At 51.4% G+C, this 16,105-nt stretch overlaps 1 protein-coding gene across 2 annotated transcripts in view; it reads left to right on the top strand.

Annotated features, from left to right (window-relative positions):
• NPDC1 (neural proliferation, differentiation and control 1) overlaps positions 1-16,105 on the top strand; it is a 132,550-nt gene that overhangs the window by 76,863 nt on the left and 39,582 nt on the right. For both annotated transcript variants that reach the window (XM_048822439.2, XM_048822440.2), the window contains exon 2: positions 5,083-5,226. In XM_048822439.2, the coding sequence (XP_048678396.1) occupies positions 5,083-5,226 (144 nt within the window). The remainder of the gene's footprint in view (positions 1-5,082; positions 5,227-16,105) is intronic.

A 16,105-nucleotide genomic window follows, 5' to 3' on the forward strand; every position in this document is an offset into this window, starting at 1 on the left:
CCTCTATTTATTAACAGTCACCAAAACAGAATGCACACGCTAAGCATACAATGCTCACCACTCCCAATAAGGCAGATGAATTTTTCTTGATGACCAGTCAGGATCAGGTATTCTGGGGGACTCCAGCTTCTGCACAGTGTGGATGGTGGGGTGTTGAGGTCTGGGAGTTCTGATCTTGGGGCTGTGTCCTGGAGTTGGTTCTCAAGAACTTCCTTTTGGACCCCAGTTTATGTAGTGGAACGCGAGTCCTGCTTAGCTGTGCCTTAACCAACCATTTTACTAAATCACTAAATAATTTTCTAACCAATACTAACATATTGTAAAACCATTTTTTAACCAATCATATCCCACCATCTTAACTGATTTACACCTAACAAAATTAGTTAAGCAACAAACAGAAACAATCAAAGAACCAGACAGAGACCAGACAGATAAACGATAGAGAAATGGGGATCCTGAAGACAAAACAATAGGAGAGATTTTACAGTCACAACTGTTGATAAGTGATTTCTTGCCAGACAGAACGCCAGCAAACCAAGTTTTCTTTAAAGAAACAGCTCTTAATATGGTTATCTGGTGCTGTCAGGAGTGAGCCGCCTTTAACAGCCCGATAGGACATTGGTTTAATGTAATTTAGAGGGAACCTGAGGATGTGACCTTCTGCTTCTTAGCTCATGGCTGCTGCTGTCCTAATATGGCCACAGACAAAGGCCTCAGACCTTACAATATGGCTACAGGAAAAGGCCTTATCCTTCCATGCCCGTGTGCCACTGAGCAGCCCCCGAGCACTCCCTTTCCATTTCCCCTGTTGCAGCAGCCTGCTCACCCGCAGCAGCTCTGCCGCTAATGGGGCAGGGTCCCTGCTGTGTGCGCTTTGTTCAAGGTGCCTCGCCCACCCCACCCAGGAGGCGTGTCTCCGGGTATCAGTCTCCTGCGCTAGTCCCCACAGGGGAGCAGGGAAAGCACAGCCTGGAAGAATGGCCTGTCTTCGTCCCACCCATAAATTACATGGGAAATCAGTCGGTGACCGTGGGGCAGGGAGAACTGGCTCTTCAGGAGGTCCGAGAGGAAGCAGTGCAGCAGCCTGAGTTTATAGGAAATAAAAACAACCTGAGTCCGCTGTTCAGGTCTGGTGCTAGAACGCCACACCCGGGTGGTGGTGACTGCACAATGCAGGACAGTTGATCTGTGCGCCCAGCCCTGGCATCCAAAAGCAGGTTGGTGACAGGAGCGTCTCTACGGCAGCCCTACTCCTCACTTCACACTGTCCATGGGGTTCACCCCTGTGCTTTTGGTTCCAGTTCAGGCGGGTGGGCCCCTCCGAGCGGAGCTGGTCAGCAAATGGCATTTCCATCCCATGGGGGCTCAGACACTTCAGAATTCCCTTTTGTCCCGAACTGGGATGAAAATTCAAACTTTGCAAATTGTCTCTGAAATGGAAATTCCGGAATATTTGGTTTCTGAAACATCCTTATTGGAATGTTTTGTTTCATTAATGTCAAGGCATTCTAATCTAGTACACTATATTAAATCTATATAGAATGGTAAATATATATATTAATAGAATACAATTACATTATAAACTTAAAAAAAAAATTAATAGTCCAAGTGAAATAAGGTCACAATGAACGATTCCATTTTGATGCACGTTGTCCTGAAATTTGTACAGTTTTGTTGAAATCAAGATGTTCTCATGAAATGTTTCAATTTCAAAACAACATATTCCAGTGGGAAAACTGTTCCATCCAAAAATGTTGAACTGCTCTACTTAGGAGAATAGGAACGGCCAGACTGGATCAGACCCCCTGGCCATCTAACCTACTGTCCTGTCTCCGGCAGGGGTCAGATGCTTCAGAGGAAGAGGCAGAAACCCTCGTAATGGGTGATTTTATAGACTAACCTGCCCACGGGTCAAATTTCACCCTCTCCTTAGCAGTCAGTTGTGGGCTTATGGCTGAAGCTGGACAATTTAAATCCTCTTTCTTTTTTTTCCCTCTTTTTTCAAAATTTTTCCCCTTCTTTCCTTAATGCATCTTCTCATTATCTATGTCATTGTGAAACCTGCTTGTAAGACTGGAAGGACAGGAGAAACGTTCTGATTAGCTGACACAATAGGGAGCACTTACATTTCATCAGTCCTTGATGCTGATTGGCTGAGAGGGTAGCTGTGTGTCATGGCACAAAAAGGCCAGTTTCTCTTTTCTTTTTTTTTTTAATTCACTTTTTGGGGATGCTGCTTCTGCAACGAGCATCAAGGAAAAGCAATGGCAATAAAAATGCCCTTGCTGTGACTTTGAGCCCGAAGGCCCACCCCAGCCCCGTGCCAGGAAAGCAGGCCCGAGTCGACCTTGGTGGTGCTGGCTAGCTCTTAGCTGTAGCAGCACTGTGATTTCTGAGCTCTTTGGTTGTTTGATCAGCGGCCGGGAATGTGTAGGGCCAGTTGATGATTAGTCACTGATTAGTGATGATTAGTGTTGGGTCTGGTTTTTTTTATGATGCTCAATAAAAGCAGACATTGCTCCAGCTGACAGAGGAATATACATTGTGCGTGGCTTTTATTTAAGCCCAAGCCACAGTCTGCTGCCATGCTAGTCTTGCAACTTTATCTTAGGCCAATAACACGGGGCGTTATTAATTACCTAGGCACGCAGCCCCTACGTTGGCTTAAAATTGATCTTTAACGACATCTGCAGCACATGTGACCCTCGCTTGTCACCAGCCTGAGGACTGTAGTGTGTAGTGATCCTGTCACCATCCGCTGAGTCCCGCACTCCTGTGTGGCTGCCCTTGCTGTGTGGATGCCCTCCTGGATGTAAGCAGGGGGCGCTGCCAGGCACAGGGTGGGGTAGCTGGCAGGAGCTCCCTGGTGTGCCGGCAGGCGGGCAGCTTATACGGGCTCAAGAGGGAAACGGAGGTGATCCAGGGAAGGTGGGAGCAGGGGAGGAGGAACTCCGCTCCCTCCTCATGATGGCTTGGCTAAGCAGCGCTCTGCTACCCTTCTGGGCTGGGATGGTGAGAGCTCCCCCTGCTGGTTGCCTGCTTTAATTCCCCAGGATGGTACTGGGTGTATCCAGGAGCCACAAAACCAACAGTCTATTCCCCGACCCTGGCCGCTACATGTGTCTCACCTCACCCAGGAGAGAGACTTAGCTGAGGTGCTGGCTGTCGTGAGAAGGTAAAATAGGTGGGTGCAGTTTCCCTGAGGAGACTCCTTCAGAGAGGGCTTTCTGGCACGGTTACAGAGAGCTCAGTGATGGAGCAAACCAGTGTGCCACACTGTTAAAGTCTGACGTCACATATGGCCTGAGCCGGGCAGGGAAGTCACATTAACTCAGAGGACTTCAGCATTGTTAGGTTAGGGAGGAAAAACCATCCAGGCAGGAGGCTTTTACTGCGATCTCTGGGCTGGTTCAAGTGGTTAACTTTCACTCAGAAAAAAATGGCCACCTTTTATTTTATAAGGGAGTTTTTATTTTATAAGGTTTAATGAAAAAAGTGGTTAATTTTCACTCAGGTTAAGTCATGATGTAATTTACAAGGAACAGCTGGTCTGGTGGCCTTGGTGAGTCTGTCTGCACCTGGGGTGAACTGTGCCAGAGCTCAGGGTGAGAAGCGGGGGGCGAGGTGCCCTAGGCTAGTCGTCTTGTTCGCCATTAAACTGCCCTGAGCGGATCATAAGGCTGCACAGATCGACTAAGCTCTTTGCTACGGCGGCTAGTAAGTGGTAAGCTACAGCAGAAAGCTCTGCTCGAGACGGGTCCGGAGCTCAGCTACGGAAACTCGCAATGTAAGTTAGCCGTTCACCAAGTCACTTTGTAGACTGGCCTCTGTAAGCAATGCCAGGCTTATGGGTGAATGCTAGTCTGACTGAAATGCAGAGCTGCAGAATAGGATGGAGTCCCTATTGCAGAGGTGGGCAAACTACGGCCCGCAGGCCACATCCGGCCCATGGGACCCTCCTGCCTGGCCCCTGAGCTCCTGGCCTGGGAGGGTAGCTCACTGTGCCACCTGCACAATGCTCTGGGCGGCGGGGCTGCGGAGCCGCGGCTGCCTGTCCTTGTGCTCTGGGCGGCTCACTGTAGAGCCGCCAGCCACCGCTGCTCCAGGCCGCGCGGTAATGGGGCAGGGAGCGGGGGGGCTGGGATAGAGGGCAGGGGAGTTCAGGGAAGGTGGTCAGGGGGCAGGAGTGTGGATAGGGGTCAGGGCGGTCAGAGGGTGGGGAACAGGGGGGTTGAATGGGGACGGGGGGGCAGTCAGGAAGGAGGGGAGGAGTTGGATGGGGCGGCAGGGGGCAGTCGGGACAGAAAGCAGCGGGGGGTTGGATGGGGCAGGAGTCCTGGGGATCCATCAGGAGGCGAGAAGCAGGGGGGGTCGGATAGGAGGCGGGGGCCGGGCCATGCCTGGCTGTCTGGGAAGGCTCAGCCTGCTCTAACCAGCCCTCTGTACAATTTCGGAAACCCGATGCAGCCTTCAGGCCAAAAAGTTTGCCCGCCCCGTCCTATTGTGTGTGCTCTTCTATAGCACACATCAGTGTAGCCTCTGAGCTTAGTCTCACAACTTCTCTGTCATTATCCCCATTGTGCCCATGGGGAAAATGAGGCATGGAGAGGCCTTGGTGACCTGGCCCTGACCGCAGGTCTTGCAGAACCCGGATCTCCTGATCCCTGTCCTGTGTCTTACTCACAAAACTGCCAGATGTTCCACTGGTCCATTTTGGCTGAGTAAAAGCCTTAATGCTGTTCCTCTCTGGGTTATGCCAGAACATTGTTCCACTCCGGCCAGCATGGGTGGGTTAGGGCTTGGCAGCACCAGCCAAGCTGCTCTCCCTCCCCACCTCTGTGGTAGCTCAGGCTGAACTTGTGGCTAGCTATTCTGCCCCAATGACTCGCATGTGTTTTGCACAGGCAGATACTTACAGTCTGGCCGTAGCTAGGATCCTGTTTCTCATTTCTAGCAATGACAGTGACATCTCCATGTTGTTGTGTCCATCCTTAGCCTGGTGGAACAGCCGTTTTTCCCCATCCACGGAGCACCTTGTGAAACTCACTTGGATTTCTTCTCTTTTTCTTTTCCTTTTCCTAGAGGAGTCCTGTCCACGGAGCTTGGACTGCACGCTGCAAAGAAGGGAGTTCTGCCCCCCTGGTTCCCATGCCTGTGGCCCCTGCCTCCCGCAGTTTGTGGAAGATGAACACGGAAGATGCGTCCAGAGGAAGTGGTCCTCCACTGGTATGTGTGTGCGCACGGCAATGGGCCTTCCTGCCGACTCCATGTAAACTCCTTAATCTGTACTCCACTCTCGCCCCTGACTGTAAAGTTCTCTAAATTCTTGAAAGCAGGGATCTTTATGGGCTGAACTGTAAATTAAAGTGTATTGCAGAGGGGACGTACCCTGCAGGCATTGGCAGTGAAGTAGGATCTCTCCCCTGCTGCATGAGTGCTCCAACACATGGTAGACAGCTGGCTAAATTCTGCTCTCCGTTACAAAGTGCAGATAACCCCTCTGAAACGTCGGGGGCTATGCAACTCAGCTCTGAATCGCCACCTGTTTTGCTGCATTACGTTACTTAGCGCAGAAACCTAGCTCAGGGCTTCGCTGGATGCCGAGAGAGAACAGGAGATGTCCGGTAAATGGCAAGGCCCTGTTTGTCCTTGATCTGGGCGCGGTAGCTGTGAATGGAGGTAGTCTGCCAATCATAACCAGATGCATCAGTAATGGGAATGTATTAGTGACAGTGGAAATTAGTCCTCAGCATCACAGAGCCTGGTCACTCTTGCTAGAGCTGTTGACTATGTTGCATTTTGTCAGGAGCTTTCAGGTGATGTGGCGTGTATATAACCATAGAGCCACACTGTTAGTGTTGGTATCTTCCTCTGCAGATGAATAGAAACTGGTTGAGTGTTGAATTCCCGGCAAGCAGCTATAAGCCAAGGCATTTCCGAGCTGTTGGAGAAGAATAGTGTTTTGGGAGCTGGCGCATTACACTCACTAGTTGCCAAACTGCACCTCTCTGATCATGTCTCCAGGGGGACGTTTGCATAAATATAACTTAAGTCCACGAGGCTTGTGCATGCTATTGATGTCCCTTCGTTTGACCCCAGCAGAGCGTCACGGTGCCATTGGTCTGACACTTACTAACAGATGGTGGATCTTTCCTTTTCATCTTCTGTTTGTAATGAGACTTTAGTCGGTCACTCTCTGCTCTGTCCCCCTGAGCGTTCTGCCACCTCGCTCATGGGGGGTTGGGGGATGGAGTCAGACTGTGGGTATGTCCACACTGCAGTCAGGGGGGTGATCGCAGGTCATGGAGGCAAACCGAGCGAGCGCTGATCTGGCGAGCTCAGGCACTGGAGCAGTAACAACCCAGGGTTCCCAGCGGGTTTGTACAGCCTGTGCAGCCGGAGCGTCCCTGCACTGTGCGCAAAGTAGCAAGGCTCCAGCTAGCGTGGCCGTGTCTGCAATCACCCCCCAACCGCAGTGTAGCCATACCGTAAGCGTTTCCCTTGGGTCACTGCAAGCAGCCTGCTTTCCAGATCCTTGTGGAGCTAAGAGGTTTAAAATGCCTGCGGCTAGCGGGCTATCAGGAGGACTGAGATGCTGGTGATGTGCCCTGGCAAACTTCGTGGGCAGCGAGGTTGCTGTGTGTCAGTGAACCATCTTGCTTTGCTCCTGTAAGAGCATAAACCTTGTGCCAAACGCACACTGTTTAAACTGCTAATGAGCCTGGAGGAGGTTAGGGAGTATCTAAGGCCTGGGCAGGTTAGGGGGTGCCCTCTTCAGGAGGTATCTAAGGGAGCTAGGAAGGTCTGCTCATGTGAAGAGGGGCATGATTCTGGTTTAGGGGTTGGAGCAAGAGACTGGGTGTCTGATGCTTGACTTTGCCACTGGCTCATTGTGTGACCGTGGGCCACTCACTTACCCTCTGCATGGCTCCCCAGCTGTGAAACAAGAATGACATTATGCCCCTAGGAATTCTCTTCCCTGTGGCCAATGACTAGAACTTGAAGGGTCTCCAAGGAGCCCCAGAGGTCACCACACAGAGCAGCAGGAGAGAAGGTAAGGACCTTTCTCTCATAGGCCAATTCTTCTGGGGGCCATAGTGGATAATCAGCTGAACATGAGTTCCTAGGGCGACACTGTGGCCAGAAGGATTAATGCCATTCTTGGGTGCATTAAAAGGGGGATTTTGAGTCGGAGCTGAGAGGTTACTTTATCTCTGTATCTGGCACTGGTGCGACTGTTGCTGGAATCCTGTGTTCACCTCTGTGTTCACAATCAAAGAAGGATGCTGATAAATTGGAGAGGGGTCAGAGAAGAGCGATGAGAATGATTAAAGGATTGGAAAACCTGCCTGATAGATTGAGCTCCTTGAGTCTATTCCTATTTACTTTAACAAAGAGAAGATTCAAGGGTGACTTGATCACCATCGATGAGTACCTATTTGGGGAACAAATATTTAATAGTGAGCTCTTCCATCTAACAACACAATCCAATGGCTGGAATCTAGACAAAAAATTAATCTAAACAAATTCAGACTAGAAATAAGGCATAATTTTTTAACAGTGGGGGTAATTAACCATGGAAACAGTTCACCAAGGGTCATGGTGGATGCTCCATAACTGGGAATTTTTAAATCAAAATTGGATGTTTTTTCTAACAGATCTGCGCTAGGAATGATTTAGGGGCAGTTCTCTGGCCTGTGTTAAGCAGAAGGTCACACTAGATGATCACAGTGGTTGAGCCCTGAGCACCATGGGTTGGACACCCCCCCCGTCCCACCCCCAGGTTTGAACAACATACCCAGCCAGCTGGGAGAACTCAGTACCGCTGCTTTAGAACCCTGAAGGCACAATTTCCTGTACCAGGTGGTGGGTATGAGACGGGTGGTGCGAACTCCTATTGATGACAGTAAGAACGGTGCCGGAGGGGTGTTCTCCTTTGTAGGGTTCCTTTATCAGCTGTCACTTATGTGTTGTGCATGAGGCCCTCCTTGGCTTCAGTGGCAGGCAGGTGTTGCCTTGTAGCTGTTGTACGCACACCAAGCTGCTCTTCGTGGTGATATCTGTGCTGCCAGAGCTTAAGGTTTGGGCAGGGAATATTGGGAGTGGGGTATTTTCGCCCCCTCCCCTGACTGAGGCTGCTTCGCCGATCCCTGCAGCCATCAGCAAAGTTGCAAGAGGTACATTTGCTTTACTCTTGCCCAGTTGCTCTGCACAAGCTCTCAGCCTGCGTGATCCTTAGGCGGGTTTCCTGTGTGGAAAGGGGGCCTGTCCCTTACAGGGCTCAGTCTGGTTGTTATGGGATGGGCGTTCGACCGCTGCCTCGTTCCATTTTGTATTTGATTGGTTTTAAAAGCTTAGCGACAGCTGACATGATCTTTTAAAAATCGATTTCTGGAGGCGTCACCTGGTGCCTGTTCTTTTGCCTTAACACTTCCCCAAGAGGAGGCTTCTGGAGTGGTTTCCTTTGGACCATTTCGAGCTGTGGCTACTTAGCCTCTGCAGACACTGCACTTCTACGCCCTAAAGCCTCCCGATTTTAATCTCTCGAGTGTAGACGATTGCTACAGCAACGGAAGGGGTTTCTCCGCCACTGTACTAAATCCACCTCTCAAGAAGAATTCTTCCGCCAGCCTACCCACGTCTACAGTGGGGGCTTGGCTGGGCGTACTACCTCGCACAGGGCATGACGTTTTTCACAGCCCTGAGCAATGTAGGTAGGCACACCAGGGCCAGGAGTGGCCGAAGCTGCATAAAAATGGGGGGGCACCGGTGCCCAAACCATAGCCCCGCCCCCAATACTCCTCCCCCTGAGTCCCTGCTCCTGCCCCGTCCCTCCTCCCCAAGGCCCCACCCTGTGCCACCTCTTCCTGCCAAGACCCTGCCCTCCACTCGCTCCTCTCCGCCTCCTCCCCCGTCGCTCGCCTTTACGGACGATAAAAAGTGATGGGGCCATGGCCCCCTGGCCCACCTTGTTCTAGCACCCCTGACCATGGCATAGTCACTGGTTCATACTGTCATCCATCTCCATTTTCTGCCTCCTTGAATGTTCTCACCCACAGGCCAGTGCCGTTCCCCAGCTCTGGCAGTGGTTGTCTCCCAAGGTTCTCGGACCCGTCTCCCTGCTTTGCTCTCTCATCCCTCTATGATTCATTTTGCACGCTGATTGTTGACCCTTCTGGGAAGCCGAGTGATGGCATCGCATCCTGACGACCGAGGACCCTGAGCTCTTCATCTTTGCCCAGCATCCTGTCTGTGCCGCTTAAAAACAGCCCGGTATGTTATCCTGGCTAATTGTTATTGGGCTCTTATCTAACGCCTCCAGGGCCCATTAATGCAGTGCAGCCAGCCTGTGTTTACTGTCAGTGTCATGGGCCCAGAGAGGAGCATTGACGTCAGTTCTGTAATTAGATGGCGGGCCCTGGTGGGCTTGGGGCACTGATGAGCCTGCAGAGAAGGAACTGCGGGAAGGTGAGCAATGGAGGGTAATAGCAAATGAGCTTGATGGAGAGCGGGTGGTGATGTGTCGCCAAGCCCTCAAGCAAAGATCTGGTGTGAGGGAGGTTAACGGTGTCGGGAAGAGGAGTGGATGGAAGTGTGACCAGCCAGTGTGCATTGCTGTTTGCTGAAGGGGGAGGGGATCTACGGCCTCCCTTACTTATAGGTTGGAGGTTTGAGTTGGGTAAAATAGGGCGTTGACTAATACAAGTGCTTCGCACCCTGGGCTGGGGTGGAATCAGGTAACAAATCCAGTTTAGTTTCTGTGGCCCCACTATTCTTAATTCTCCATGTGCTGCAGAATTATCCATTGGAAAGGTGTCGGGGTGTGTTGTCCAATGGACGCTGGCAGTCTTGGCAGCTGGTAACTGAATGTGCTAGTCTAGGTGTGCTCTGGATGGATTCCCCTAAGCTCTGCGTTGCCTACCATGACATGGGGTAGTGACCTGCCCCTGAATGTCTGGGATATCTGCAGGCCAGGCTTGCTTACAGTGAGAATCAACCAAGCTAGGTATGGCCGATGCTTTCGTAGCCAATGGGGCAGCACAGGTGTTCCTGGGGTCAGAACCAGGCGAGTTGGGTTTACAGCTGGTCAGTGAAGGTAAATCTCTCCTTGCACACACTCTGTCAGGCTTGATGTTTTGATTGGAACCCCATGCCCGAAAGCTGGCTAGCAAAACCAGGAAAGCTTTTCAGGCTGGGAGATTTTTGATTTTTCTCCCCAGGTCGATTCAAGTTGGAGACGCTCTCGGGAACGCTGTGTGTTTTTAGACCAGAATAAATTGTTTCTGGAAGGGATGAATTTTGCAGCAGCTGTATCAGGAGGTGGGGGAGGAGAAGAGGCCCTGAGGGCAGGACTGTTGAGTGAGCCCTGCGGAGGTGGATGGGTTAGAGAAGGCCTTGTTTTGAGATGGCCCTGGTCAGAGCTGGAGCGTTCAGCTCTGCTCTTTAAAGTTATCTTATGGGAGTCTCCTTCGGTGCAGAAGAAAGGAACCTACTAGCTGTCACTGCTAAAGAAACCTCCCACAGGTGTGAAAGAAGATGTGAGTGAGTAGCTTGTGCCTGGGACTTTCCCAGCGTTCGTCCCCACAGTCCGAGCACGAGCCCGACTGAGCTCCTCCACGTGAGCAGGGCCGGCTCAGTTAGTGCTAAGTGTAAAAGCCTGGCTGTTGAGATGAGCCACAGCGCAAAGACCCCCCGACTGACTCGTGCTTTCGCTCTTGTGTCTGAACAGCCCCTTTTGTACAGACTGTGGGTCTGCAATGGGCCTAGTAACAACCAGAGAACACACCAAAGGCTGGGTTGTAATGTTGACGCAGTGACCCCTAGTGGCCAATTAGAGTAATGCATAAATGGATTCCCTTGAAGCAGGAAAAACAACAAGGAGTCCTTGTGGCACCTTAGAGACTAACAAATTTATTCGGGCGTAAGCTTTCATGGGCTAAAACCGACTTCATCAGGTGCATGGAGTGAAAAATACAGTAAGCAGGTATATATATTACAGCACATGAAAAGATGGGAGTTGCCTTACCAAGTCGGGGGTCAGTGCTAACGAGGCCAATTCAAACAGGGTGGATGTCTAGCCTATTCCCAACAGTTGACAAGAAGGTGTGAGTATCAACAGAGAGAAAATTACCTTTTGTAGTGACCCAGCCACTCCCAGACTTTATTCAGGCCTAATTTGATGGTGTCCAGTTTGCAAATTAATTCCAGTTTTGCAGTTTCTTGTTGAAGTCTGTTTTGAAATTTTTTTGTTGAAGAATTGCCACTTTTAAGTCTTTGTTATTGAGTGTCCAGGGAGATTGAAGTGTTCTCCCACTGGTTTTTGAATGTTATAATTCCTGATGTCTGATTTGTGTCCATTTATTCTTTTGCATAGAGACTGTTCGGTTTGGCCAATGTACATGGCAGAGGGACATTGCTGGCACACAGTGGCATATATCACATTGGTAGATGTGCAGGTGAACGAGCCCCAAATGGTGTAGATGATATAGTTTCCCAAGCTTCTGAAAGCTCAGTCCCATCCCCACTACCAGGAAAATGACCCTCTCGTGCCCCAAAATGGTCTTTAAAGGCCTGCACATCTTAATGCACATGCATTCTACACCTCCGGGGGGGGGCTGCACCCCACGCTCTGGGGAAAAGGCTGGCCCGAGGAATTGCAACGACTATAACTGGAACCCTGTGTACAGAAGGGCTGGGAATAGGCTGTCGTAACTACTGGTCTGTGTGGTACAGTTCTCCATTCTAACTTCTTTAAACCCAGCAAAGACATGGCATTCTACCGTGGCTGCATCTGTACAGATGGCCAGCCGCCAGGAGAAGAATGGCATTCCGTGGATGCAGATAGGATATTCAAGAGCAGGTATGCCAATAAAAGCTGAAGACAGAAGACTAATAATATGTGTAAGCTACTGTTGTACCTATGTGCAGGTGTGTGAGCAGCGTTTGTATGTTTCCAGGATACACTGACTGCTCCTGAGATTGATACTCTTGCTATCCAAGGACTGACCCTAGAGCTTTATAGCACCACCCTGCTCAGCAGTATTGGAGCTTGGTGCTGAGTTGCCATCACTTCTGTGAACGTTAGAGCCTGGTTCACTTGCGCTGTGCTGATCTGTGCTGATCTGCATGATCTGCTGATCCCTCTACCTCCCACGAAATAATGGCAGCCTCTCCTTCTCTTAGGAATTATCAGCCTCGGGGCAGACAGGAAGGATCACGTAGGAGGAACAGGAACTTGAGAAAGAGACCTCATCCTTCCTCCAGCCAGGGCTCTGGCCAGTCTAAACCTTCCTCAGGCCAGAAGCAGGCCTTTGGAAGGTGAGCTTGGGGGTGACGCACCAGCTCAGATAGGATCCTCCCCATCTTACCTTTTCATCCTGTCTATCCCCTTTCTACCCTGTGTGGGCCCACATTACATTGGACCGTTGGATGCTCCACACGGTAGAAAAGGGATATTCACTCCAATTCTCGGCCCTCCTGCCCTTCCACCCCCCTTTCCTGTCCTTCTTCAGGGACCCCTCTCACAAGCAACTCCTCATACAGGAGGTGCAGTCGCTTCTCCCAATAGGATCAGTAGAAGAAGTTCCTCAGGACTACAGGGGTAGGGTATTTCCTAATACCGAAAGCCAAAGGCGGGCTAAGGCCCATCCTAGACCTGTACGAACACAAGTTCATGAAGAAACTGAAGTTTCGCATGGTCTCGTTGGCCTCCATCATCTCCTCATTGGATCCCGGGGACTGGTATGCCGCCCTATACTTCCCCATAACAATAACTCCGTCCCACAGAAAATATCTCGGGTTTGTGGTAAGCAGCAACCACTGCCAGTTCACAGTCCTCCCATTTGGTCTGTCAGCAGCGCCGGAGTATTTACCAAGTGCGTGGCGTGTTCCCAAGCAGGCGTCCGTTCCCGTACCTAGACGACTGGCTGATCGAGGGCCGCTCCAGGGCTATAGTGGAGGCGCAAGTTGAATTCATCATGGCAACGTTGGGCCTGAACGTGGGGAAGTCCACTCTGTCCCCTGTTCAGCGGATGGAGTTTATAGGGGCAGTGCTGGACTTGACCCAGGCCCAGGCGTACCTGCCGGAAACGAGGTTCCGGGCCCTGGGCGACATCATTCGGCATCTCAGGCATTTTCCCACCACCACCACTTGAAATTGCCTCCTGGGACACGTGGCTGCCACTGCAAAGCTGCCCTGGGCTCTGGTGGTTTTGATGGCAATTCTAGCTGCGCTCAGATCACTGGCTGTTGGGAACAGAGGGAACCAGGGGAAAACACCAGTGTCTGATGGGTCAAGGGCATTTAATGTTCCAAGCCTCCACGGCCTGCCAGAATCCCCGGCACGCTGCTCCCACCTAAGGGTGAGGGCGAGGGTGCAGGGCAGCCCTGTGAGAGCTGGAGTCCTGCCCATTGAGGGAGACTGAACATAAGAAGTGGGGCGATGGGTGAGCATCCAGACTTCACCTCCTCCTGGGCTGCCCCCTGCTGGGGGAGGTAAATACTGCAGGCTGTCGTGCTGGTGGCAGGGAAACTGGGGTTCTCCTTCCGCTTTATGATGGGAAGGGAAGAAAGGTGTAAGCAGCGGCCCATGTGTAAGTGAAAAGCTGCCACTCATCACAGCCCATTGTTTGCGATCCATACCCAGCGCTCCCACTCCAAAGGGCTTTTGGTGCATCTCTCTAGCCCCTCGTCTATGCAGCGCCAGGGGCTGGATGCGGCCTGGCTACTCTCAGCCTAAGAACACACCACCCGGCTGCACCTGGGGAAAGTCCTGTGAGAGAGGGCCAGTGCAACAAGGCCACCTCCAAGCCCTTGCAAAAATATTTCAGAGCCCTTTGTGGCAAACCAATAGCTGCCGTGATCTGTGACGGGCATGAAGGAATTAAGCGGCTGCTGTTGTCTGGAATCCTCCTCATTGCTGTGGGTTTAATCGATTGCAAAAGGCTTTTACTGTCTCCTCTGCTCTGCTGGCATTCGGTCTCACGCCTGGACTGCCGTGTGCAGAGACGGGGCCATCTCCGCATAGGAAATGGCTTGTGATCTAAGGCAGCCAAGCTGTCTGTCCTCGCTTGTTAGAAGAGCGGCAATGCTCAATGGAATTAAACAGCAACAAGTTACAAACCTAAGGTTTTTCTTCTGCTCCATATAATTAACATGTGCTGCTCTGTGCTGTGCTGCAGGGGGGAGAAGGGGGGGCCAAGGTTAGGGAGGCACTGAGATGCTTGTTTGAAGAATGATCGTCACAGACCAGCCGAAAGAGCAATGCGGAATCGGTAATCTTCATGGTTCGGGCCAGAGGTTATTCCTTTGATCAGGAGGAAATTTTCCAGCCTTTTAGCCCTCACCTATCCCATGGGAAATATTCTGGAGTGAAGAGGTTTTTTCCCTTTGGGGTTAGTGTTCCTGACTGTGGGGGAAATGCATCAAGCGAGAATTCTGTTCTTTGTACCACCCAGTAGATTGTCTCTTGTAGACACTGATTTAACGGCCTAGTGCGCTAAGATGGCTCAGGTTTTGCTGGATAACCACCAACCCCAAAGCATGTGGGTCGCATGAGCTGTCTCCTTTTCCCAGTCCTGCTTCTTGGTGCGCAGAAGGCTCTGCGGGCCTTGGGAAAGGGCTGAGTTCTCCCCAGACGCTTTGTCGTTTGGCGGCAGAGCTGCCCCAGGGGTGGTTGTGGGAGGGGATGAGAGCTGGGGCGCGGTGTGCAGGAGACGGGGTGCGAGTTTGCTATGCCACGTGCTGGGTTCTAGCCCAACCCGCAATGTAGGGGAGGCGACAGGCCCAGGACATAGTCGCGGGAGCCTTTAGGAGATGATCCGAAAGCCCCCATGGAGCTTTGAAATGTGCTCCTTAAGTTGAAAAAGGGGATTCTGGGAAAGGAGCGAGTTTGTATCAGGGTTTCAAAGGAGAAAAGGGTGCTGGGGGGAGGGGTGGTTTATGCTGCAGCACCAGCTCCCCACCAGGCCTTGATAGCCTTCTCAGGACCCATTAACGGGCAGGTTTAGAACCGCACCGAGACAAGCCGGGAAAGTGGTGGTCTCTGTGGCAAGTGGGTCTGCACTGGGGTAACAGCTCTCTGGCTCCTTCGCTCATCGGCCTCCTAGCAATGCAAAGGGATGTTGGCACCCTTAACCCCCTGCCCACTGTCTGCACAGCATCCGGATTCATACTCCAACAACCTTCCCCCCCATAGCAATGGAGCAGGCAGGCCCAGCAAAGATGAAGAGCTGCATCACCATTGAGTTTGTCCCCGGGTGTGTTGTGTTGGTGGGTTCCCATTCCTCGAAGAGCTGGAGTTTGAACAGGAGCGCGGGGGCATGTCTCTGAAAACCCTGAAATGCCTTTTTGCATGTGTGGTAGCTGCCATGTTTTATTTATTTTTACTCCCCCCGCACCTTGAAACGTTGAATCTCAGGTGTTTTTCCTTGGTATAACTGACAGGGTGCGGTACGTGCTTCTGAGTGCACGTGGTGATGGGCGACTTGCAGGGTTCTCGCTTTCTGGGGTGGGAAGAATTAACAAGATGGCCTGGCCTGAGCATCTGTGCTCCCTCTAAGGTGTGCACCTGCACGGCCACACAGGTGCACACACAGGTGAGCATGAAGGATGTGTAGAGTGGGTGGAGGCGGTGGGGTGAGGTGGAGGCAATGATGGGAGCTTGGGACATGCAAGGCTACAGGGGGGAGAGATGGCTCTCCCCCGGCCCCAGCCGTGGGGCTGGGAGAGCCTTGGGAGTCAAGAGACTTTGGGTCTTTCCCCAGCTCTGCCATTGAGTTTCTGTGTGGCTTTCAGAAGTCACCTCACCCCACACTGTGCCTCAGTTTCCCCATTTTCTGGATGGGAATAATGATATTGATCTTGCTCTGTAAAACACTTTGAGATTTATAAATGAAAATTATTAAATATTGTTGGCTTTTAGATTTGTGTTTTGAAAGGAAATTACCAAAACTAGGACTAATGGGAATGTGTTTGTGACTGTTTTTGTTGGATTTCCAATGACGACAGTTCCCTGCTGGGGATTCAAACCTCCCCTAGCAGTGTTTGCAAAGCCGTATGTGGGCAGGGGGACATGTGGTTGGGGTGTGATCTAAGTGTGTTTCAC

Source organism: Caretta caretta, chromosome 16, assembly GCF_965140235.1.
Source record: "Caretta caretta isolate rCarCar2 chromosome 16, rCarCar1.hap1, whole genome shotgun sequence".
Lineage (NCBI taxonomy): Eukaryota > Metazoa > Chordata > Testudines > Cheloniidae > Caretta > Caretta caretta.